We start from the raw sequence: 27,267 nt of genomic DNA on the forward strand, positions 1-27,267 counted from the left end.
CTATATATACTGTATGAAGCCTCTACTCAATGGATTGATCCTTCCTCTCCCTTCCACCCACCCTTCCTTCCTTTCCTTCTTCCTTTTCTTCCTTTCTAACTTTTTAATATTTTATTTATTTATTCATGAGAGACACAGAGAGAGAGAGGGAGAGGCAGAGACACAGGCAGAGGGAGAAGCAGGGAGCCCAACGTGGGACTTGATCCCAGGTCTCCAGGATCATGCCCTGGGCTGAAGGCGGCGCTAAACCGCTAAGCCACCGGGGCTTCCCACTTTCTAACTTTCTTTTAAAGATTTTATTTATTTACTTGAGAGAAGAAAGAGCAAGCATGAGCAGGGGGAGGGGCAGAGGGAGAAGCAAATTCCCCCCTGAGCTGGTATGGAGCTCCATCCCAGGACCCTGAGCTCATGACCTGAGCTGAAGACAGATGCTTAACTGAGCCACCCAGGCACCCTTGGGGTTCTTATTTCTCTGTGGAATTTCTTTGTACTATAAATAACAAATCCCACCCTTTTCTTTACCTTAAAAAAGAGGGGGGCTGCAATAAGTATGGGATCAGCTGACAGGACCTAGAGAGTTCAGGGGAGGCCTCAGGCTTTGTTGCAGTTCTAATAGAAGAAGCTGGTATAGGACTTTATACAGATGTAGGGACTGTTTTGGAGTTCCCAGAGGTAAAGATTAGAATGCATGGATTCTAGGAGATCTTGGTGCAAGATGAAGGGAAAGTTGGCTTTGGCTTAGTCATGCTCCTTGGTATTTACCCAAAGGTTGAAAACTTCATGTCCACATAAAAAAAGTTGTGCTTGAAATGTTTCAGCAGCTTTATTAATTGCCAAAACTTGGAAGCAGTCAAAATTGTCCTTCATTAGATAAATGGATAAACTGTGGTACATCCAGACAATGGAATATTATTCAGTACCGAAAAAGACATGCATTATCACAACATGAAAAGACAGGGAAGAACCCTAATGCATATTACTAAATGAAAGAAGCCAATCTAAAAAGCCTTCATATTATGATTCTAAGTATATGACACTTGGGGAGAGGGAGGAAGGTAGAATATAGGGTAGAATTAGGGCAGTGAAATTATTCTGTATGATACTGTGATGATGGATACATGTGGTTATAGATCTTTCAGAATTCATAGAACTGTACAACACAAAGAAGCAACCCTAATTTGAACTATGGGACTTTGTTAATAATAATATATCAATATTGTCTCACCTTTTGTAACAAATGGGGGGAACTGAGAAGGTGGGAGATAACTGAAGAAGTACATGGAGTTTCTGTACCTTCTGTTAAGTTTTTCTGTAAACCTATAACTTAAAAAAGTCTTTTAGGGGATCCCTGGGTGGCGCAGCGGTTTAGCGCCTGCCTTTGGCCCAGGGAGTGATCCTGGAGACCCGGGATCGAGTCCCACATCGGGCTCCCGGTGCATGGAGCCTGCTTCTCCCTCTGCCTATGTCTCTGCCTCTCTCTCTCTCTCTCTCTCTGTGACTATCATAAATAAATAATTAAAGAAAAATAAACTTCTCTGTTAATTTAAAAAAAAAAAAAAAGTCTTTTAACTTAAAAGTCAATAGATTCGGAGAAAAAATATTTACAGTGCCTGTGGCGGATATAGCCCTGCTGTTTATAATATACTAAGAGTCTTTTATATTGACAAGAAAAATAGTTCTGTAGAAAAATGGGCAAAGAATATGAATAGGCCATTTCTAGGAGAACAAATCCTAATGGCCAAAAAATGAACGATAAATTCAAACTCACTGTTATTACAATAATAATGAGATGTGAGTTTGTATCATTCAAACTAAGAGCAGTAGAAAAAGCAGTAATACTGATTGCTAGTAGAAATAGGAAGAAAAGGGTACTTATCCATTGTTAATAGAAATTTTTGGAAAATAATCTGCCAATATCTATGAAAATAAATATTTTACCCTTTGACTTAGCAGTCCCATTCCTGAAACTTATTCTATAAAAAATAAAAATACCAGTACATGAAGATTTATGGCTAAGGATATTTTTTTAAACACTGTTAGTAGGGATAAAGTAGTAGAAACAAAGTGATTGCCCATTCTTATGGGGAGTGGTTGAATCAATTTTGATACATTTATGCCATGGAATATATTGCACGTGACTTAGAAGAGTTTTCATGAGATGATACTGAGTATAATAACAATAACATCCCATTTTAATTCTTGAAATTTTTATGTTATAAAAAATTTTTTTTGAGAGAGAGACAATGAGTGTGGGGTTCGGAATGGGCAGGGAAAGGGAGAGAGAGAGAATCTTAAGCAGGTTCCATGCCCAGTGCAAAGCCTGATGGGGGAATGGGGAGCTCTATCTCACTATGCTGAGGTCATGAACTAAGCCAAAACCAAGAGTCAGATGCTTAACTGAGCCACCCAAAGAGCCTCAATGACATCCCATTTTTAAAAGAAATAACCAGAACTTACAAATATGTGAGAGTGTGCCTGTTTATGATTCTGTGGGAAGAACAAGAAAGGCTGCTAGTTGTTAACATATTACCTGAAGGTATGGGGTTAATGTAGAAGGGAGGAAAGAGGAAAGGAGAAGAGGAAAGTAAATAAAAAGGAAATAAAGCATTTCCCCCTAGCATGAATGATATCCCAATTTTTTAATTTAATTTAATTTAATTTAATTTAATTTAATTTTATTTTATTTTATTTTATTTTATTTTATTTATTTTATTATTTTTGTATATTTTTTTTATTGGAGTTCGATTTGTCAACATATAGTATAACACCCAGTGCTCATCCCATCAAGTGCCCCCTTCAGTGCCTGTCACTCAGTCACCCCATCCCCCTGCCCACTTCCCTTTCCACAACCCCTTGTTCATTTCCCAGAGTTAGGAGTATCTCATGTCCTGTCACCCTCTCTGATATTTCCCACTCATATTCTCTTTCCCCTATAATCCCTTTCACTATTTTTTATATTCTCCGAATGAATGAAACCATATAATGTTTGTCCTTCTCCGATTGACTTCCTTCACTCAGCATAATACCCTCCAGTTCCATCCACATTGAAGCAAATGGTGGGTATTTGTCATTTCTAATGACTGATTATTCCATTGTATACATAGACCACATCTTCTTTATCCATTCATCTTTCAATGGACACCGAGGGTCCTTCCACAGTTTGGCTCTTGTGGACATTGCTGCTATAAACATTGGAGTGCAGGTGTCTCGGTTTTTCACTGCATCTGTATCTTTGGGGTAAATTCCCAGCAGTGCAATTGCTGGGTCCTAGGGTAGCTCTGTTTTTAACTCTTTGAGGAGCCTCCACACAGTTTTCCAGAGTGGCTGTACCAGTTCACATTCCCACCAACAGTGCAAGAGGGTTCCCCTTTCTCCACATCCTCTCCAACATTTGTTGTGTCCTGTCTTCTTAATTTTCAACATACTCACTGGTCTGAGGTGGTATCAGAACCTTGTGGTTCTGATTTGTATTTCCCTGATGGCAAGGGATGCGGAGCATTTTTTCTTGTGCTTGTTGGCCATGTGTATGTCTTCCTCTGTGAAATTTCTGTCATGTGTTTTGCCCATATCATGACTGGATTGTTTGTTTCTTTGCTGTTGAGTTTAATAATTTCTTTATAGATCTTGGATTGTAGCCCTTTATCTGAGATGTCATTTGCAAATATGTTCTCCCATTCTGTAGGTTGTCTTTTAGTTTTGTTGACTGTTTCTTTTGCTGTACAGAAGCTTTTTATCTTGATTAAGTCCCAATAGTTCATTTTTGCTTTTGTTTCCCTTGCCTTCATAGATGTATCTTGCAAGAAGTTGCTGTGGCCAAGTCCAAAAAGGGTGTGGCCTGTGTTCTTCTCTAGGATTTTGATGGATTCTTGTCTCATATTTAGATCTTTCATCCATTTTGAGTTTATCTTTGTATATGGTATAAGAGAATGGTCTAGTTTCATTCTTCTGCATGTGGCGGTCCAATTTTCCCAGCACCATTTATTGAAGAGACTGTCCTTTTTCCAGTGGATAGTCTTTGCTGCTTTGTCGAATATTAGTTGACTATAGATAGAGTTGAGGGCCCATTTCTGGGTTCTCTATTCTGTTCCATTGACCTATGTGATTCTGCTCCAGTACCACACTGTCTTGATGATCACAGCTTTATAGTACAACTTGAAATCTGGCATTGTGATGCCCCTAGCTCTGGTTTTCTTTTTCAGTATTCCCCTGGCTATTTGGGGTCTTTTCTGATTCCACACAAATCTTAAGATGATTTGTTCCAACTCTCTGAAGAATGTCCATGGTATTTTGATAGGGATTGCATTAAATATGTAAATTGCCCTGGGTAGCATTGACATTTTCACACTGTTAATTCTTCCAATCCATGAGCATGGAGTATTTTTCCATCTCTCTGTGTCTTCCTCAATTTCTTTCAGAAGTGTTCTATAGTTTTTAGGGTATAGATCCTTTACCTCTTTGGTTAGGTTTATTCCTAGGTATCTTACGCTTTTGGGTGCAATTGTAAATGAGATTGACTCCTTATTTTTTCTTTCTTCAGTTTCATTGTTAGTATATAGAAATGCCACTGATTTCTGGGTATTGATTTTGTATCCTGCCACACTGCCAAATTGCTATATGAGTTCTAGCAATCTTGGGGTGGAGTTTTTTGGGTTTTCTATGTACAGTATCATGTCATCTGCAAAGAAGTAGAGTTTGACTTCTTCTTTGCCAATTTGAATGCCTTTTATTTTTGTTGCCTGATTGCTGAGGCTAGGACTTCTAGTACTATGTTAAATAGCAGTGGTGAGAGTGGATATCCCTGACCTTAGGGAAAAGGCTCCCATTGTTTCCCCATTGAGAATGATATTTGCTGTGGGCTTTTTGTAGATGGCTTTTAAGATGCTGAGGAATGTTCCCTCTATCCCTACACTCTGAAGAGTTTTGGTCAGGAATGGATGCTGTATTTTGTCAAATGCTTTCTCTGCATCTATTGAGAAGATCAAATGGTTCTTGTTTTTTCTCTTGTTGATATGACCTATTACGTTGATTGCTTTACGAGCCTTGCATCCGGGGATAAATCCCACTTGGTCATGGTGAATAATCTTCTTAATGTACTGTTGGATCCTGTTGGCTAGTATCTTGTTGAGAATTTTTGCATCTGTGTTCATCAGGGATATTGGTCTGTAATTCTCCTTTTTGGTGGGGTCTTTGTCTGGTTTTGGAATTAAGGTGATGCTGGCCTCATAGAATGAGTTTGGAATTATTCCATCCCTTACTATCTTTCAGAACAGCTTTAGTAGAATAGGTGTTGTTTCTTCTTTAAACGTTTGATAGAATTCCCCTGGGAAGCCATCTGGGCCTGGATTTTTGTGTCTTGGGAGGTTTTTGATGACTGCTTCAATTTCCTCCCTGGTTATTGGCCTGTTCAGGTCTTCTACTTCTTCCTGTTCCAGTTTTGGTAGTTTGTGGTTTTCCAGGAATGCGTCCATTTCTTCTACATTGCCTAATTTATTGGCATATATCTGCTTATAATATGTTTTAAAATCATTTGTATTTCCTTGGTAGTGGTTGTGATCTCTCCTTTTTCATTCGTGATTTTATTAATTTGAGTCTTTTTTTTTTAATTTATTTTTTATTGGTGTTCAATTTACTAACATACAGAATAACCCGAGTCTTTTCTTTTTAACAAGACTGGCTAATCGTTTATCTAATTCTTTAAAAAAAAACCTACTCCTGGTGTTGTTGATCTGTTCTACAGTTCTTCTGGTCTCTAGTTCATTGAGTTCTGCTTGAATCTTTATTAATTGTCTTCTTCTGCTTGGTGTAGGTTTTATTTGCTGTTCTTTCTCCAGTTCCTTTAGGTGCGAGTTAGCTTGTGTATTTGAGTTTTTTCCAATTTTTTGAGGGATGCTCGTATTGTGATGTATTTTCCTCTTAGGACTGCTTTTGCTGTATCCCAAAGATTTTGAACGGTTGTATCTTCATTTTCATTAGTTTCCATGAATCTTTTTAAGTCTTCTCTAATTTCCTGGTTGACCCATTCATCTTTTAGCAGGATGCTCTTTAACCTCCATGTATTTGAGTTACTTCCAAATTTCTTGTGATTGAGTTCTAATTTCAAAGTATTGTGATCTGAAAATATGCAGGGGACAATCCCAATCTTTTGGTATCAGTTGAGACCTGATTTGTGACCCAGTATGTGGTCTGTTCTGGAGGAAGTTCCATGTGCACTTGAGAAGAATGTGTATTCAGTTGCGTTTGGATGTAAAGTTCTGTAAATATCTGTGAAATCCATCTGGTCCAGTGTATCATTTAAAGCTCTTGTTTCTTTGGAGATGTTGTGCTTAGAAGATCTGTTTTTTGCAGAAAGTGCCATGTGTTGAAGTCTCCCAGTATAAGTGTATTATTATCTAAGTATGTCTTAACTTTGGTTATTAATTGATTGATATACTTGGCAGCTCCCACATTAGGGGCATAAATATTCATGATTGTTAGGTCCTCTTGTTGGAAAGACCCTTTAAGTATGATACAGTGTCCCTCTTCATCTCTTAGTACAGCCTTTGGGATAAACTTTAATTTATCTGATATGAGGATTGCTACCCCAGCTTTCTTTTGAGGACCATTTGAGTGGTAAATGGTTCTCCACCTTTCATTTTTCAGGCTGGAGGTGTCCTTAGGTCTAAAATGAGTCTCTTGTAGACAGCAAATAGATGGGTCTTGCTTTTTTATCCATCTGAAACCGTGTGTCTTTTGATGGGATCATTTGGCCCATTCATGTTCAGAGTTACTACTGAGAGAGATGAATTTAGTGTCATTGTAATACCTATTCAGTCCCTGTTTTTGTGGATTATTTCTTTGGGCTTCCTCCTTTTTTTTTTTTTTTTTTTACAGTGTCCCCCTTAATATTTCTTGCAAAGCTGGTTTGGTGGTCACATATTCTTTCAGTTTCTGCCTATCTTGGAAGCTCTTTATCTCTCCTTCTATTATGAATGAGAGCCTTGATGGATAAAGTATTCTTGGCTGCATGTTTTTCTCATTTAGTAACCTGAATATATCCTGCCAGCCCTTTCTGGCCTGACAGGTCTCTGTGGAGAGGTTTGCCTTTAATCTAATATTTCTCCCCATATAAGTTAGAGATCTCTTGTCTCTTGCTGTTTTAAGGATTTTCTCTTTATCTTTGGAATTTGCAAGTTTCATTATTAAATGTCAAGATGTTGAGCGGTTTTTTTTTTTTTAAAGATTTTATTTATTTATTCATGATAGACAGAGAGAGAGAGAGAGAGAGGCAGAGACACAGGTAGAGGGAGTAGCATGTTCCATGCTGGGAGCCTGATGCAGGACTCGATCCCGGGACTCCAGGATCATACCCTGGGCCAAAGGCAGGCACCAAACCGCTGAGCCACCCAGGGATCCCCTGAGCGGTTTTTATTGATTTTAGGGGGATACCTCTCTATCTCCTGGATCTGAATGCCTGTTTCCCTTCCCAAATTAGGGAAGTTCTCAGCTATGATTTGTTCAGATATGCTTTATGTCCCTCTCTCCCTTTTGGTGCTCTCTGGAACCCCAGTTATACATAGATTTTTCCTTCTGAGGCTATCATTTATTTCCTTTAACCTTTCCCCATGGTCTTTCAATTGTTTTTCTCTTTTTTCCTCAGCTTCCTTCCTTGCCATCAACTTGTCTTCTGTGTCACTCACTCGTTCTTCTACCTCATTAACCCTCGTCGTTAGGTCCTCCAGTTTGGATTGCATCTCATTTAATTGATTATTAATTTCGGCCTGATTAGATCTAAATTCTGCAGTCATGAAGTCTCTTGAATCCTTTATGCTTTTTTCCAGAGCCACCAGTAGCTTTATAATTGCGCTTCTGAATTGGCTTTCTGACATTGAATTGTAATCCAAATTCTGTAACTCTGTGGCAAAGAGTACTGTTTCTGATTCTTTCTTTTGTGGTGAGTTCTTCTTTCTAGTCATTTTTTCAGTGCGGAGTGGCTGTATGAGTGGGCTGAGTCAAGGATATCAACCATGACCTAAGTAAATTTCACCCTGGATGATTCTTGTTAGAAGTGAAAACCCTTCTCTGTAGCATTCCAGCTGTTCTCTCTTTAAATCTCAGGTCAAATTGGTAGGTTTCCAGGAAGGTTTGAAAGTAATCTAGCTAAGTTGCTGGGGCCAGGTGAGTTGAGGACTTCTATTCCTCCACCATCTTCTCCAGCCTACCATCCCAATTATTTTAAATTGTATTTGCATAACTGTGGCTGTGGGATATATGCTTGGAAAAAAAGGAAAAGTTGTATCTATGGCAAATAACCTGTATGTTCATGGTATATTATGTGATAAAAAGCATGTTGCAGGTTGATGTGTATTGTATATGTCTATTTCAGTGGAAACAAAAACAAATAACTGTATATCCTTGTGTATGTGGAGAAAGGTATGGAAGGACATGCCTGTTGGGTATATCATTACCTGCCTTAGTACCAGAAGGCTACCTGTTGAATATTTGAATGAGTGGGATTAGGTGTGAGGAAAGGAATGGAAGGCTAACTTTTTCTTCATGCACTGTTTTTTATATATTTATATATATTTATATTGATATATTTATATATATTTACTTGATATAAAAAATGAGCATTCTTTATAATTTGAAAAACATCAAAGAAAGAAAAATGTAATTGTGTCTGTCTCTAATAAGGCTTCAAATTCTGGTCGATTAATAATGGCAGTTTGGGTGAAATTTGAGGATGATATTAGAATTCTCTTCACACACAACAAAAAGGTTTGAAGTAGTCCCAATTGTTTATTTTTGCTTTTGTTTCCTTTGAGGAAGAAGATACAGAAAAATAATGCTACGACCAATGCCTAAGAAATTACTGCCTGTGTTTTTTCTTAGAAGTCTTATGGTTTCAGGTCTTAGATTTAGGTCTTTAATCTGGTTTGAGTTTATTTTTGTGTATGGTGTTGGAAGGTGGCCCATTATCATTCTTTTGAATGTAGCCATCCATCTGATCTAATATGTCATACAAGGCCATTGTTTCTTACTGATTTTCTGTATGTTCTAGCCATTCACGTATGCTACTATTAGTGTACTACTGTCAACTTCTCCCTCTATGTCTGCTAATATTGCATTATATATTTAGGTGCTCTTGTGCATGTATGTTTACAAGTGTTATATCTTTTTGTTGGATTGATCCCTTTATCATTATGTAATGGTGTCCTGTTACAGTCTTTGTTTAAAAGTCTGTTTTCTCTAATAAAAGTATTGCTATCCCAGCTTTTTTTTCCCACTTTCATTTTCATGGAATATCTTTTTCCATCGTGTAACTTTCATTCTGTATATGTCTTTAGGTCTGAAGTGAGTCTTGTGGAGGCAGCATAAAGATGGCTCTTGTTTTTTATTCAGTATGTTAGTTGATTGGAGCGTTTAGACCATTTGCATTTAAAGTGATTATTGAGGGCAGCCCAGGTGGCTCAGCGGTTTAGCGCCTCCTTCAGCCCAGGGCGTGATCCTGGAAACCCGGGATTGAGTTCCACGTAGGGCTCCCTGCATGGAGCCTGCTTCTCCCTCTGCCTGTGTCTCTGTCTCTGTCTCTCTCCGCCCGCACCCCCCCCCCCCCCGTGTCTCTCACAAATAAATAAAGTCTTTTAAAAAAAAGTGATTATTGATAGGTATGCACTTATTATTGTTTTGTTAATTTGTTTCTTGGTTGTTTCTGTACTCCACCTTTGTTCCTTTCCTCTCTTGCTCTTCCCTTGTGATTGATGACTTCGTTCAGCATTATGCTTGGATTCCTTTCTCTTTATTTTTTTTGTGTATCTCTTAATAGGTTTTTGGTTTGTGGTTACCATGAGGTTTATATGTAACATAATAAATATATAGTACTCTATGTTAAGTTGATGGTTGCATAATTTCTAACACATTCTAAAAGCTTTACATCTTTACTGTTCTATCCCTCTATGTTTATACGATGTCATGTTTTACATCTTTTTATTTTGTGAATCCTTTAATGTTTTAGATATAACTATTTTTGTATTGTATTTTATTTTTTAAAAAAGATTTTTATTTATTCATGAGAGGCACAAAAAGAGAGGCAGAGACAGAAGCAGGCTCCTTGTAGGAAGACCCATGTGGAACTTGATCCCAGGACCCAGGGATCATGCCCTGAGCCAAAGGCAGATGGTCAACTACTGATCCACTGAGGCATCCCTATTTTTGTCTTTTAACTTTCATACTAGCTTTACAAGTGATTGTTCTATTACCTTTATTTGCTTTTATTAATGAAATTTTTTCCTTTCATAATTTCTTTTATTTACCATCTTTCTTTTTAAAAAAGTCCCTGTAACATTTCTTATAAGGCCAGTTTCATGGTACTAGACTCCTCTGACCTTTGTTTCAGCAAATCTTTATCTCTCCTTCAATTCTGAATGATAACTTTGTTGGGTAGAGTTTCTTGGTGTTAGGTTTACTTTTTCTTTCAATGCTTTTGTATATCATGGCATTCCTTTTGGTTTGCAAAGCTTTTCTTGAAAAAAGCAGCTGATAGACTTATAGGACTTCCCTTGTAGGTAACTGGATGCTTTTATTTTCTTTTAAGATTATCTATCTTTAATTTTTACATTTAATTATTATATGTCTTGGTGTTGGCTTCCTTGGGTTCATCTTGTTTCAGGCTTTCTTTGCTTCTTAGACCTGGATGTCTGTTTCCTTACCCAAGTTAGGGCAGTTTTTAGCTATTATTTCTTCAAATTTTCCATCTCTTTGTCTCTCTCTCTCTCCTCCTTGGACTTCTATAATGAGAATGTTAGTATGCTTGGTGATGTTTAGAGGTCCCTTAATCTATCATTAATTTTTTAAAAAAGGTTTTATTTGTTTATTTGAGAGAGAGCAGAGTGAGTGAGAGAGCAAGCAAGTATGAGTGGGGGTAAAGAAAAGGGCAGAGGGAGAGGGTCAAGTAGGCTCCCTGCCAAGCCAGGAGCTCCACTAGGGGCTTGATATCAGAACCCTGGGATTATGACCTGAGCCAAAGGCAGACACTTAACTAACTGAGCCATCTGGTGCCCCATTCTTATTTTTTAATTGTTTTTTCTTTTTTGCTCTTAAGCTTCAGTGCTTTCCACTATAGTGACTTCCATGTTACTGATCCATTATTCTGTATCCTCTAATCAGCTGATGATTCCCTCTAGTGTATTTTTTAAAAAGATTGATTGATTGATTTAGAGAAAGAGTACAAGCAAGTATAGGGTCAGAGGAAGGGCGAGTCCCAAGCAGACTGTGAACTGAGTGCAGAGCCTGATGTGGGACTTAATCCCTCAACCCTGAGATCATGACCTCAGCTTGAAACCAACAGTTAAACACTCAATTGACTGTGCCACCCCAGCACCCTGCTCTAGTTTATTTTTAATTTCAGTTATTGTATTAATCAACTCTGATTGTTTTCCTTTTTTTAAAAGATTTATTTATTTGAGAGTCAGAGATAGAGTAAGGAGAGGGACAGAGAGAGGGAGAGAGAATCACAAGCAGACTCGCCACTGAGCACAGCTCTAATGCAGGACTTTATTTCACTACCCTGAGATCATGGCCTGAGATGAAACCAAGAGTAACCAACTGTGGCACCTGGGCTCCCCAGCATTGATTGCTTTTTTATTTTTATTTTTTGTTTTAAATTATTTGAGAGAGTGAGTACATGCACAAGTGGGGGGAGAGGCAGAGGGAGAAGTAGCAGGCTCCCCACTGAGCATGGCACCTGACATGGGGCTCAATCCCAGGATCCCGAGATCATGACCTGAGTTGAAGGTAGCCACTTAACCTACTAAGCCACCCGTTTTTGTATATATATATATGTGTGTGTGTGTGTGTGTGTATACATATATATGTGTTTTACATCTCTTTATAGAAGTTTTTATTGAGTTCATTCTTTTCTCCTGAGTTTGATGAACATCTTTATGACATTACTTTGAACTTTATCAGATAGGTTGCTAATCTCCATTTTACTTAGTTTTGTTTCCTTTCTCTATTTGCTTCTGTGAAATTAGGTGAAACATCTACTTTTCCCGGCCTTGATGGGGTGGCCTATGTAGGAATGTCTCCTACATGGAATGCATGTTCCTGGTGGCTTAGGCTGGCTAGGTGGAGCTTATCAGGGGCAGGCTGATGGTCCTGGGCCACTCAGCATTGGGACATCCTGACAGGTTGTCTGGATCTGAGGCAGGTGCAGGCTAGGATTCTCCATGCAGGGAGTACCCTGGTGGGACAGCTGGAGCTGGAGTGGCTATGGACTGGGGCACTACAGAGAGTATCTGGGAGGACAGTTGGAATTGAAGTGGGTGCAGCCTGGGGAATCCTGGGGTGCTCTATGCTGGGGCCATCCTTGGAGAATGCCTGGAGCTGTGTTGGACACTGACCAGAGTGTTCATCCTGGGGGAACCTGGTTGGGTGGCTGGAGCTGAAGCATGTGTGAACCAATGAGTCAGGGGCCTTCCTGGCTTGATGGCTGGAGATAGGGTGGGCACAGGTTGGGGCACTCCACACAGGGCTGCCTTGGTGGAATGGGTGGAGCTGAAGCAGGCACAGGCCAGGGATGTCCAGTATGCCATGTGCCAGGGCAGCTTTGGTGTGACCACTGGAGCTGGGATGAGCATGGTGGGTCAGGGAGCTGTCTCAAGAGAACAGCTGGAGCTGGTAGGGGCTAGGGGACCAGGTCACACCAAAGTAGCAGGCCAGATAGAGTACCTGGACACTACTTCTGTGTACACTGTCAAGGTGGAAGAGTACCATAAACATTGGCATTCGCCAACACCTCTGTCTCCAGAGAGTTCCAGCATTTCTCTCACATTTGGCAGATGGTCTCCAGTTAGTAAATGAGTTTCTCTCACTTATAGTCTAGTTTCCCTTTTAACCACCATTTTGGTTTTTTTTTTCCCTGTCCCAGATCAGGGAAATATGCACACATGGGCTCCTCAGTGATGTCCCTTCCTACTGCAGTTTGCCCTGTTGGAGATGGAATAGGATGAGATTTCTGTCATCGCAGTGTCTCTCCTGCTATTCTCTGTGTAGTCCCTCTATCCTTTGCTGTGCAGCAGCTATTCAGTCAGCTCTCAGTTCTTCCAGAGAAAGTACTCTACTTATAGGTATAGATTTGGTGTATCTGTGGGATGAGGTGAGTTAAGGGTCTTCCTACACCACCATCTTGGACCCCTCCTGTGGCTTTGTCCTTTAACGTAAGGTTACAGCTTCTCTCAGGTAGCTGTCTCCACATGATTCACTCCTTCCAGGTTTTGAGCCCTTTTTCTTCTTTTGGTGAAAAGGGTGATGGGTTTCCAGTTACTAGTTCCAGGTTCCTGCATTGTCCCTTGTGGTTATCCTACTTCCCACCCCCCACACCTTTGTAAATAGTCTTTTTATTTAATTGGACTTGAGTGTACCATCAGCTTCTTCTGCTCAAACCCTGGTGGTTAGTGTCATAATATGTCTCATGGACCTATAGTACATGTTTTCTTTTATTTTTAAGGTTGTTAACTCATTTCAACAGGATTATGAAATATCTTACACTTGATTAACAGTTTCCTATATTTTTTCTTATCGTTCACTTCATTTGATTTTTACAATAAACATTATCCCTGTTTTATTAATGAGGAAAAATGAAACAGAGCATGTAACTTAAACTAGGTCACACAGCTGGTTAGTGGCTGTGCTGATATCCATAGGAACCCAGGCCTAAGAATACAGTGTGCTGTTTCTGTAGTTCCTTTACATCTTTTTATTAAATAATTTTTTTTGAAATGACATACTTACAGAGAAGATGGAAGTTCATTCAGAACTTTTTTCCTGAACCATCTGAAAGTTGTCATATTAATGTCCAATTACCCCTAATAATGAGTGTGTATTTTCTTATAGAAAAGGATCCTCTAATATAACGACAATGCAACCTTCAGAATTGGGAAATTAAAGTGTTGCATTACCACCATCTCATCTTTGGATCCCATTCATGTTTTGTTAATTGTCTTCGAAATGCTCCAATAACAAAAAAATGTGTTTGAGAATCACTTGTTGCCTTTAGTTGTCTTATGTTTAAAATAATTTAGTCTGGAACAGTTCCTCAGTTTTTCCTTATATTTATGATCTTGACACTTTGGAAGATTGCAGGCCATTTATTTTGTAGTGTTCCTTAATTTGGTTGTCCAGTGTCTCCTCATGTTAAGATTCAGATTATATGTTTTGATATGAATATCACAGAGTTCACTTTGACAATTACTTGATTAAGGTGGCATCTGCCAGGCTTCTCTACTCTGAAGTTACTCTTTTTCCCTCTATATAATTAATATTTTGTCAAGGGGTACTTACTATGTAAATATCCCATTACTTGTCAAATTTTCAAATTATTTATGTGTGTATTAACTTATGGTTTCCCATTTTACTCAGTGAATTAGTTTCTTATTACCATTTATTATGATGCTCAAATTGTTCCTATTAGTAGAAAGCAATATTTAGAAGCTGAGATCTGGGTTGTAGGTGTGGGCATTGCTATTGTGGTATTACTGCTCCCAGGTCCTCTCAGTAGAGTTAGACAAAGCTAGGGGTGATATGTTTGCATATACATTTGTGTACACACACATACACACACACGCACACATGTGTAGTTACATCTTATCTATTTCTGTATCTTTTTCTGTTGAAACATGTGAGTTCTCACTGATTTTGATCTGACACTCTCAGAGATGAGAATGGGAAGAGAAAACTTGAGTGCTGGTTGGAATAAATTAAAAATAACCCAATGAATGCAACAAAAGCATTTCTAAGAAGAAAATATATGGTGATGCAGGCCTAGAAACAAGAAAGAATTCAAACAATCTCACCTTATACCTAAAGGATCTAGAAAAAGAACAAACAAGACCTAACTTGAGTAGAAGGAAGGAAAATAATAAAGATCAGAACAGAAATAAATGACAAAGATAAACAAAATTGATAAAACCATTAGCCAGACTCATCAAGGGAAGAAAGGGCCCAAATAAATAAAATCAGAACTGACACCAAAGAAATACAAAGAATTATAAGAGAATACTATGAGGGAGGCCTGGGTGGCTCAGTGGTTTAGGGCCTGCCTTCAGCCCAGGGCATGATCCTGGAGTCCCAGGATCAAGTCCCACATCGGGCTCCCTGCATGGAGCCTGATTCTCTGCCTCTCTCTCTCTCTCTCTGTCTCTCATGAATAAAAAACTTAAAATCTTAAAAAAATACTATAAAAACTTATATGCCAACAAATTGGACAGCCTAGAAGAAATAGATAAATTCCTAGAAACAGAATCTTCCAAAGTTGAACCAGGAAAAAATAGAAAATTTGAACAGACAGATTACTAGTAATGAAATTGAATCAGTAATAATAATAATAATAATAAACTACCAAAAACCAAAAGTCTAGGACCACAGGTGAATTCTATCAAACTTTAAGGAAGTTAATACCTATTCTTAAAGTGTTGCCAAAAAATAGAAGAGGAAGGAAAAATACCAAATACATTGTATGAGGCTGGCATTACCCTGATACCAAACCAGATAAAAACACTACAAACACATACACATGCATACATTCTCTCTCTTAATTGTCTATAGGCTAATATCCCTATGAACATTGATGCAAAAATCCCCCAAAAATGTTAGTAAGCCACATTTAACAATACATTAAAAGAATCATTTACCACTCTCAAGTGGGATTTATTTCTGGAATGCAAGGATAGTTCAGTGTTTTGTAAATCAGCATGATATACCACATCAACAAGTTGAAAAATAAAACTCATATGACCTTCTCAGTAGATGCAAAAAAAAAAAAAATGACAAAATTCAGTATCCATTCATGATAAAAGCTCTCAACAAAGTGAGTTTAGAGGGAACATACTTCAATATAATAAAGGCCACATATGAAAAACTGACCACTGCATCATACTCAGTGGTGAAAAGCTGAAAGCATTTCCTCTAAGATCAGGAACAACACAAAGATGTCTGCTTTTACCACTTTTATTCAACACAGTGCTAGAAGTCCTAACTGCAGCATTCACACAAAAAAGGAAATAAGAATCATCCATATTGATAAAGAAGTTAAACTGTCACTATATGCAGATGACATGATACTATACATAGAAAATCCTAAAGACTCCACAAAAGAACTACTAGAATTGATAAATGAATTCAGTCGAGTTTCAGGATATAAAATTCACACCCAGAAATTGGTAGCATTTCTATACACACGAGCAGAAAGAGAAATTAAGGAAACAATTCCATTTACATTTATACTAACAATAAAATACCTAGAAATAAACCTAACTGAGGAGGTGAAAGACCTGTACTCTGATAACTATAAAACATTGATGAAAAAAGTTGAAGGTGACACAAACAAATGGAAAGATATTCCATGCTCACAAATGGAAGAATTAATATTGTTAAAATGTCCATACTACCAAAAGCAATCTATAGATTCAGTGCAATCCCTACCAAATACCAATCGCATTTTTCACAAAACTATAACAGTACTAAAATTTGTATGTAATCCATAAAGGACCCCAAATAGCCAAAACAATCTTCAGAAAAACAAAGCTGGAGGAGAGGCATCACAATGCCAGATTTCAAGATATACTACAAAGTTGTAGTAATAAAAACAGTATGGTTATGGCAAAAAATAGACACATAGATCAATGGAGCAGAATAGAGAGCCCAGAATAAACCCACACTTACATGGCCTATTAATCTATGATGAAAGAGGCAAGAATATACACAGAGGAAAAGACATTCTCTTCAATAAATGCTGTTGAAAAAACTAGAGAGCTATATATAAGAGAATGAAACTGGACCTCTTACTAATACCATACACAAAAATAAACTCAAAATGAATTAAAGACCTAAATGTGAGACCTGAAACTATAAAAATCCTGGAAGAGAACGCAGTAATTTATCTGACATCAGCTGTAGCAACGTTTTTCTAGGTGTGTCTCCTCAGGTAAGGGAAACAAAAGCAAAAAGAAACTATTGGAACTACATCAAAATAAAAAGCTTCTGCATAGCAAAGGAAACCAACAAAGTGAAAAGGCAACCTGCTGGATGGGAGAAGATATTCACAAATGATATATCCAGTAAGAGGTTAATATCCAAAAAATATAAGGAACTTCTAGCAACACCTGGGTGGCTCAGTGGTTGAGCATCTGCCTTTGGCTCAGAGTGTGATCCTGGAGTCCCAGGATTGAGTCCCATATCGGGTTCCCCTTGGGGAGCCTGCTTCTCCCTCTGCCTATGTCTCTGCCTCTCTCTCTCATGAATAAATAAATTTAATCTTTAAAAAAAAAACTTGTACAACTCAACACGAAAAAAACAACTTAATTAAAAAATGGACAGATGACCCGATTAGATATTTTCTCAAAGAAGACACGTAGTTGGCCAAGAGACACATGAAAAGGTGCTCAACATCACTAATCATTGGGGAAATGCAGATCAAAACCACAGTGAGAAAAAAAAAACACAGTGAGATATTATCTTATACCTGTCAGGATAGATAAAATAAAAAACATAAGAAACAAATGTTGGTGAGAATGTGGAGAAAAAGTAACCCTCATGTGCTCTTGGAATGTAAATTGGTACAGCCACTGTGGGAAAACAGTATGGAGGTTCCTCAGAAAATTAAAAAGAGAGCTACCATATGATCTGGAATTCCACTACTGGGTATTTACCCAAAGAAAACTAAAACACTGCATCTGTATCTTTGGGGTAAATTCCCAGTAGTGCAATTGCTGGGTCATAGGATAGTTCTATTTTTAACTCTTTGAGGAACCTCCACACAATTTTCCAGAGTGTCTGTACCAGTTCATATTCCCACCAACAGTGCAAAAGGGTTCCCCTTTCTCCACATCCTCTCCAACATTTGTTGTTTCCTGTCTTGTTAATTTTCAATATTCTCACTGGTGTGAGGTGGTATCTCATTGTGGGTTTGATTTGTATTTCCCTGGTGGCAAGTGATATGGAGCATTTTCTTATGTGCTTTTTGGCAAATTGAACTCCGATAAAAAAATATACATAAAAAAGAAAACTAAAACACTAATTCAAAAAGATATATGCATCCCTATGGGGTTTTTTTTCAGTTTTTAATTTTAATTCCAGTATAGTTAACATTTATCTATTGATGGACACTTGGGCTCCTTCCATAATTTGGCTATTGTAAGTAATCCTGTAATAAACAGTGGTGCATATATCCTTTCGAATTAGTATTGTAGGTTTTTTTTTTGGTAGATACCCAGTAGTGCAATTATAGATCATAGGGTAGTTCTATTTCTAATTTTTTGAGAAATCTCCATACTGTTTTCTACAGTGGCTCTGCAATGGAATATTATGCAGCAATTAAAAGGATGAGATTGTGCCACCTGCAATAAAATGGTTGGACCTAGAAAATACTATGCTAAGTGAAATGTGTTGACTGAGAAAGACAAATACCATATAATTTCACTCATATGTGGAACCTAAAAAAAAAAAACAGCGAAAAACAAAAAGCATAATCATATGTATAAATACAGAGAACTAAATGATGGTTGCCAAAGGGGAAAGAGCTTGGGGATGGGTAAAATGGGTGAAGGGAAGTAGGAGATACAGGCTTCCAGTTATGGATGAATAAATCACAGGATAAAGAGCACAGCTTAAGGAATATACATACATATACAATATACAATGATACTGTAATAGCATTGTATGATGACAGATGGTAGCGACACTTGTGGTGAGCATAATGTATAAACTTGTCTAAGTGTTTTACACTTGAAAGTAATGTAATATTGTGTGTCAACTCTATCAAATAAAAAAGGACCCCACCCAGTTTAGCAAATTTATTTCAGGGTAAGGGGTACTTGACTAAGATGAGTTGAATTCAAAGAGTTTTGGAAATTGAGGGCTTAGAAATTATGAAATCTGTGATTTTTTTTCTGTTTTCTCCTACAACCAGAAATAACTGACTTTGAATTACAGTTATAAATGAGTAGCACTACTTGCTACTAATATTCCTTTTTTTTAAGACTTTTTTTTTACTTTATTTTAATTTCTACACCCAGTGTGGGGCTTGAATTCACAACCCCAAGATCAAGAGCTTCACGCTCTATCAACTGAGCCAACCAGGTACCCCACTACTAATATTTCTTAATGTGAGTTTGGGGTTTCATTCATCTCATCTTGGTATAAGAAAATAGTCCATTGTTAACTCTTAGTTGTGTGAATTATGAATCTATAAAATTATAATTGTGAAAATGAATAATAAATGTTTAAAATGCTTAAGTGTTTTAGGAATATAGGAATGAAAAGCAGTACACAGGGACACCTGGGTGGCTCAGCAGTTGAGCATCTGCCTTCGGCTCAGGGCCTGATCCTGGGATCTGGGATTGAGTCCTGCATCCAGCTCCCTCTGCCTGTGTCTCTGTCTCTCTCATGAATAAATAAATAAAATCTTAAAAAAAAAAAAGAAAAGCAGTGACAGGAGATTTATATACTCTGAGTAGCAACCATATAAAACTTCCATATTTGTAGAAATGTGGAAAACTACAGTGAAAGTATATTGTGCACAGCAGTAGCATTTGGGTTCTTCCAGTTTTCTTTTGGGATGTTGACTAGTACTGATTTGGAAGTGCTGATAATATATTGTGATATTAAATTACAGTATCTACATTGTAGATAATAAATACAGTTTTGGAGGAGACTGAAGAAAGTGAGCTAGAAATGCATGTATATTTCAGCCTTTATTTTTCCTTCTTTCTGCTGACTAAAGCAATATAATGAGTCCTTTCCTTTTCCTCTCCCTTTCCTTCCTTCCTTTCTTTCTTTCTTCCTTTCTTTCTTCCTTCCTTCCTTCCTTCCTTCCTTTCTTTCTTTCTTTCCATACTTTTCTTTTCTCTTTCTTTCTTTCTTTCTTTCTTTCTTTCTTTCTTTCTTTCTTTCTTTCTTTCTTTTTTTCTTTCTTTCTTTCTTCCTCCCTCCCTCCCTCCCTCCCTCCCTTCCTTCCTTCCTTCCTTCCTTCCTTCCTTCCTTCCTTCCTTCCTTCCTTCCTTCCTTCCTTCCTTCCTTCCTATTACTTATCTGTGACAGAGCACAAGTGGGTTGGAGGGGGAGAGGGAGAAGGAGAAGCAGATTCCCTGCTGAGCAGGGATCCTGATATGGCACGGGATTTCAGGACCCTGAGATCGTGACCAGAGCTGAAGGCAGATGCTTAATGACTTAGCCACCCAGGTGCCACAATGGAAAACAAAGGGAAGCCAGAAAAAAGAAGTAGTATATGAAAGATTTCTGTGGAAAAGAGTTAAAGGCCAAGAACATTCTGTATTTTGCTGGATAGGTAACTTCCTCTAAATGACATGATCTTCATATTTAAAAGTAAGTGGGAAATAATAATCCCTAGGCTCTAGCAAAACCCTTCAAGATGTTAAGAGTTTTAATGATTTATTACTTTAATGGTTTTGAAGGTTTTTTGGAATAAATTGTTAATGGGATAGAACATAGAAGTTTTTCGAAAAGTATGTATGTGAAATTGGGACGTATATACTATGGTCTCTGTATTCAAGTGTCTATTTTCCAAATTAAGTACATAGCTCTTTTTAAAATAGATGAGGGTATCAGAAAAATGACTGAGTAGTCCTTATTCAGAAAAGTGGAAAAAATAAAGTTTAATAACAAGAAAAACTTTCATTTAATTAGTACTCACTTTGTTCCAGACATTGTTCTAAAGGCTTCATGTATTAGAACAGTTAATCCTCTCAAAAACCCAGTGAGTTATTTTTTTTTTAATATTTTATTCATTTATTCATGCGAGACACAGAAAGAGAAAGAGGCAGAGACATGACAGAGGGAGAAGCAGGCTCCATGCAGGGAGCCCGACGTGGGACTCAACCCTGGGGCTCCAGGATCAGGCCCTGGATTGAAGGCGGTGCTTAACTGCTGAGCCACTGCTGCCCCAAACCCATTTAATAGATGAAATAGATAAACCTCCATTTAATAGACGAAAAAACTGAGAAAAGGTACTTGCCCAAAGAGCCAGGCTTTGAACCTAGAAAGTTCCAAAGCCTGTGTTCTTAATGATTAAACTATAGAGGAAATCATTTTAAGCACTTTCCCCAACTCCAGGCCCCATTAAGTTATATATTTTACATGAATTCTTTCTCTTTAAATAACAAGCTCCAGCCCTATTTTTCTTTCTTTTTTTTTTTTATTTAAGATTTTATTTATTTATGAGAGACACACAGAGAGAGAAAGGCAGAGACACAGGCAGAGGGAGAAGCAGGCTCCACGCAGGGAGCCCAATGTGGGACCCAATCCCAGGACTCCAGAATCACACCCTGGGGTGAAGGCAGCACCAAACCTCTGACCCACCCAGGGATCCCTCCAGTCCTACTTTTCTATACTATTACCACAAGTTTGGAGAGAGGACAAGTCGGTAGATCCACATAGTATCAACCTTACCTCAAGGTTTGGAGACAAACCATAAGAGATTCTTTTTTTTTTTTTAAGATTTATTTATTTATTCATGAGAGAGGCAGAGAAAGAGATAGGCAGAGGGAGGGCTCCTTGCAGAGAGCCCAATGCAGGACTCGATCCTAGATCCCGGGATCACGCCCTGAACTGAAGGCAGACGCTCAAGAGCTGAGCCATCTAGGCATCCCACAATAAGAGACTCTTAACTCCAGGAAACAGGGTTGCTGGAGGGGAACTGGAAGGGGGATGGGGTAACTGGGTGCTTGGCATTAAGGAGGGCACTTGATGCAATGAGCACAGTGTGTTAATATGCAACTGATGAATCACTGAACTCTACTTCTGAAACTAATAATATGTTAATTTAATTTAATTAACAATAACAATTAAATTAATTTAATTTAATTTCAATAAAATAAAATATTTTTTAAAGTGTTAAGTAAACTCTGTTTTTTTTTTTAAAGATTATTTATTTAGTTATATGACAGATTGAGAGAGCACACAAGCAGTGGGAGGGGCAGGCAGAGGGAGAGGGCTCTTCCCTGCCGAGCAAGAAGCGCAAGAACCCCAATGTACGGCTCCATCCCAGGACCCCAGGATCATGACCTGAGCCAAAGGCAGACGCTTAACTAGCTGATCCACCTAGGCGCCCCTGGATTTTTATTTTTATTTTTATTTTAATTCCAGCTAGTTGACATACAGTGTTATATTAGTTTCAGGTATAGAGTATAGTGATTCATCAATTCCATATATCACTACTTTGGGTTATTTTTTTTTTTAAGGTTTTTTTTTTTTTTTTTTAAGTTTTCTTTACTTAAGGAATCTCTACACCCAATATGTGGTTTGAACTCATGACCCCAAGATCTAGAGTCACATGCTCTTCTAACCAAGCCTTGGGTTATATATTTTTAATCTAAAAATACTCTTAAGTGTTTCAAGCACACTTGACTATAAGCTCCTTATAATTTCCCAAGAATCAATTCAGTTACAGAAAAAGATTGCTAGGGAAAATTTATTCAAATATATTTTAAAGTGCTTACTGTATGCTGGGCACAGTGCTAGACATTGAAAATTTTATTTTTTTAATTTTTTTTAAAGATTTTATTTATTTATTCATAGAGATGCAGAGAGAGAGAGAGAGAGGCAGAGACACAGGCAGAGGGAGAAGCAGGCTCCATGCAGAGAGCCCGACGCGATGCGGGACTCGATCCAGGGTCTCCAGATCACGCCCTGGGCTACAGGCGGTGCTAAACCGCTGCGCCACCAGGGCTGCCCGAAAATTTTAAAATAATATGATCCTTCAATCTGGTATGGGAAGGATTACAGTGATGTGCTTTCTACTTTTGTTGTGACAGGTGTTCCAGGATTTGGGGACTGAAGTATTATCTGGAGCTGCTAAAGGCTACAACATATGCCTTTTTGCCTATGGGCAGACAGGCTCTGGGAAGACCTATACCATGTTGGGGACCCCAGTGAGTATTGGTATTGGAATATGATCTCTTTCTCTTGCCATCGCAAGCCTGAATTTCACACTGTCCTTGCTACTGAGAGATAGAATGTGGATTTAGTAGTTAGTCAACTTTAATAAGATTTAATGGGCTCTTTTCTGTATTAAAAATGGGTTTCTCAACCCTTTAATAGAAAGGTGAACTTTGAATAATTAGATCCTCTTTATTCAAGCCTGAGGAACCTTAGAATTGTACAACTCTCTTTGATGAAGTAGACCTTGTCAGTCTTTCTGAATTTCTCATATCATTTCCAAGTTCATCACTTGAAGCTTTTTGACACTTTTGGTGTGGACAGACCCCAGACTGAATCTGAAGTGTTGCTTTAGGGCTGTGCAGAAATGGGGCTATATGTGTTAGATCTGAGCATTGGAAGAAGCAAGGGAACCAGCTGCTGGGATGGAGCTTTAAAAAGTGTGAGATTTATGAGAGCCTTATTTTGTCATGGAAAATTGGGAAAGTAGAGGTCCTTCAGTATACCTCTTTGTTTTGGATTTAGAAGTACTTGGTGAGTTGAACTCATGGGGCAGATGACAACACTATGCAGGGACATTCTCTGGGACACTTTTCCTCCCTGCTACCTTGTGCTCAGCTCATTGCTTACTTATGTCCATGTTGAGTATGATTTTACATATTTGAAATTAAAAGAAGAAAATACCCACTAAACCAGGGGTATAAAACCTTTAATCTATGTACAAGTTAGCAGTGGATCCAAGATGAAAAAATCCAAATTATTAATCCAAAATTATCCAAATAATTTTTTCCTACTAAATGTGTAAATACCCATGTGTTCTAGTTCTTCTGTATGTATAGGGATAGAAGGTTGGGGAGGGACCACAGTTGTAAATAGGTTTATCCAAGAAGGATGTAACCGTTATTGCATGAAAGCTCAGATCTGGGTTTGTTAGCTTTCCCCCTCTTCCTTCTTATGATGGTATTCTGCCTCTCAGCTGGTACATTCCTCTGTGAGTGTCTCCTGAGAGCCAGGCAAATAGAGTCTTCTGTATACCACCAGTAAAACTGCCTAAAGTGCTGAGGCTAGCTCAGGAAGCCCATGTGCCCATCCTCTGCCAATAACCTTGGTTCCTGGGTGTTGGGGGAGCTTCACTGTGAGTGAACAGTAATACTTTCCTTTCTTCTGTTCTCCAGACCTCTGTTGGGCTGACACCACGGATATGTGAGGTATAGACTCTATTTTGACTAGATCTTCTCAAAGTAGACCTTCTTTGTACACTCCCTTCAGTAAAACTCCAACCCTATGGTTTGTGCAGGGTCTCTTCATCAGGGAGGAGGACTATGCCCCACTGCCTTCCTCTTGCAGGATAAAAGTAAGGTAAGAACCTTTCAGGCTCTGAGGCCTAAAATACTTTCATTTCCACTCCAAATTCTAGCAGGTTCAGCTGTCCTCTCTTTGCTTCAGGAGTCATCCAGAGGAATGGAAAAAGCCACAGCAGAAATATTTTGCAGTATGAGGAGATGAGGAACACATTTTGATCTTTGGGTTGTAGGAAAATTAATTCCTATCTCTAGGCTTAACAAACAGGTGTTTTCTGTGAACCGACTTTCTCTGGCTGTCTGGTTTCCTTTTCTTCACTTTCCTTATGGTTTATTACCAGCTTTTGGACTTTCTCTTCCAGCTCTGGCTGCGTTGTTCTTTGGGTCAGCAGTTCCTAAGCTCTAGTTCCAAGACAGCGCTGGTTACTCCAATATGAGGTTTTAATCAATCTATAGTGGAAATGTTGGTGCAAGGTTACCAACTGACCTTCATTTTCTGTATTCTATTTTTTTGGTATTCAATGTCCTTTTAAAAAGCATGAGACGTAATTCACATACCATAAAATTCATGCTTGCGGAATTTATATAGTTTGGTAGTTTCTTTTGTTTTGGTGTTTTGTTTTATTTGGTATTTACAGGGTTGTCCAGTCATCCTTATTATCTAATTCCAGAATTTTCATCACCCCAAAAAGAATAAGTGCCCTTTTAAAAAATTAAATGATAGTAAACAGTGTATATACATTTTTTAAGCTTGCAAAGTAAAAATTTGCAAGCTTATATGTATGTGTATACATGCACATGTATATAAAATTTTTATCATCAGTGAAATCTGGGAACCACTATTCTGAGAAACATCTGGGCTCCTTGTGTCCAAATCTGAGAAGGTTAAGGAGAAACATTTTATAAGAAGAGTGTGCATAGAGTTCAGCTGAGCTGGAGCATTTTTTTTTTTTTTTTTGAATGGCCACTGGCTTCATAGGCAAACATCTGTGTTCTGATGAGGAAAACCTTTTTGTGAGAAGTTTGTTTTCTTACTTAACAAAATCTTTGCTGATTTTAATTAAGAATTGTAGCTATGTTATTATTTTAAAAAGGAATAAAATGCCCGCAGTACCTATAAGGGCATATCTTAACAGAATCCCAGTGTATAAAACAGGTAAAATGAAAACTATCCTATTTAAATTAGGGGTAGGGACCAGAATATTTCTCATTTAGCTTTCCTCATTGCTAAGCAGTGGCCTTCACAGAACAATAAAAGCTGAAAGATCATGTTTGAAAATCACTTAAGAAACAAGCCTGTAGACTCTGTGGTCTGGTAGCCTGCAGTATAGGCTGGTGGCAGCATACCCCAAAATCATGCTGAAATAGCCTCTTGAAGGCTAAAGTTGAATCAGAACTGACATTGTAAACCTAAAACTGAAGTGATGACAGCTAAGGCGGCAACACAATTGTGCACATGTAGAAGGAGACTCAAGGGGGGAACCTTGGCAAAGTCAAGGTCTTAGAGTGTCAGAAGTAGAACTAGATCAAGAATTAGGGTCTTCTGATTTTTGGTTTCATGTTTTCCCAACTTTTTTTCAAATCTAAAAATGTCACCATTTTTCAGAATTACATTTTGAAAAGATGCCACCATTTTCCACATTCTGTTTATATACCTTGTTCTACATGTCTCTAGTTTCCTGGAAATCTATAATGAACGAGTGCGGGATCTACTGAAGCAATCTGATAAAAAAAAGTCCTACTCTCTGCGGGTCAGAGAGCACCCAGAGTTGGGGCCCTATGTACAAGGTGAGCCACTGTGGTCTTGAAGTTCTGAGACCAAACTGAATTTCCTAATGGTCAGTGATTCATTCAACAAATGTGTAATGAAACATACTATGTACCAGTTACTGCACTAGATGCTGGATAAGTAACAATAAATAGAAAAGACAGTCTTGCCCTCACAGGCAGACCTATAGTCTTGTGATGGTAAGGCAGAAAATAAACATTTGTAAGTTGTGATAAAGACTAATAAAAAAAACAGATTTTATGATGGAAAAGAACAATGGGCAGTATAGGTAGTCCATCTGTATAGTGTGGTCAGGAAATGCTTCTTTGAAGAGATTCAGGATTTTTTTAAAGATTATTTATTTGAGAAATAGTGTGTGTACATGTATATGTGCAAGTGAGGGGAGGAGCAGAGGGAGTAGGAGAGAGGGAATCCTTAAGCAGACTCCCCGGTGAGTGTGGAGTCCAACAAGGGCTCCAACCCAGTACCTGAGATCATGACCTGAGCTGAAATCAAGATCCAGCCATTTAACGGACTGAGCTCTAGAGGTGCCCCTAAAAGGACCAAGTTTTTTTTTTTTTAATTTTCCAATCTATGGCAAACTAATATTTGATAAAATAAAGATGAATTATGAGAAAAAGGAAAAAGATTTCTTAATTACGAGCCCAAATTCTTCTTACAAATTTAAATTTAATTTAATTTAATTTAATTTAAAAGATAAAAAAGTCACTCTGTAACATTGTTATAAAATTTGCTAATATTCTCAATTTCTATATCTATCTCATAGATAATAATAGTTTGAGAACTGGCCCTGGTCTTTGGGCCAGCTTTGAGAAACTGCCATAGCAGATTAAGGGAATTCTTTTTTTCCCCTAGGTTTCTGAGAGTTTTTGTTTTTTAACTTTGAAGCATATTAAACTTTTTAATAAATTTCAAGTACAGTATAAAGAACTTTTTTCTTGAACCATTAGAGAGTGAACTGCCAATCTAATGACCCATCTCCCCTGATTATCTTAGGGTATCTTCCTTCCATTCTTCCAAACAGTAATGTTTTCTTGTACAATTATAACACAACCACCAAAATCAGGAACTTAACTTTGGCATGTTAATACCATCTAAGTGTTAGAGCCAAGTTAACTTTTCCCAGTTGTCCTAGTAATTGCCCATTTGAGAGTCATGTGTTGCATTTAGTTAAGGTGTCTCTCTGGTATTCTTTGGCCTGGACAGTTTCTTTGGTCTTTCTTTAACTTTCATGAACTTGACAACCATCAA

At 38.0% G+C, this 27,267-nt stretch overlaps 1 protein-coding gene across 3 annotated transcripts in view; it reads left to right on the forward strand.

The window, feature by feature from the left end:
- Positions 1 to 27,267, forward strand: part of STARD9 (StAR related lipid transfer domain containing 9) — a 136,571-nt gene that overhangs the window by 37,156 nt on the left and 72,148 nt on the right. For all 3 annotated transcript variants that reach the window (XM_077880796.1, XM_077880797.1, XM_077880795.1), the window contains exons 4-7: positions 22,803 to 22,919; positions 24,102 to 24,134; positions 24,224 to 24,285; positions 25,903 to 26,015. In XM_077880796.1, coding sequence (XP_077736922.1) covers positions 22,803 to 22,919; positions 24,102 to 24,134; positions 24,224 to 24,285; positions 25,903 to 26,015 — 325 coding nt within the window. The remainder of the gene's footprint in view (positions 1 to 22,802; positions 22,920 to 24,101; positions 24,135 to 24,223; positions 24,286 to 25,902; positions 26,016 to 27,267) is intronic.

This window comes from Canis aureus, chromosome 32 (assembly GCF_053574225.1).
Source record: "Canis aureus isolate CA01 chromosome 32, VMU_Caureus_v.1.0, whole genome shotgun sequence".
NCBI lineage: Eukaryota > Metazoa > Chordata > Mammalia > Carnivora > Canidae > Canis > Canis aureus.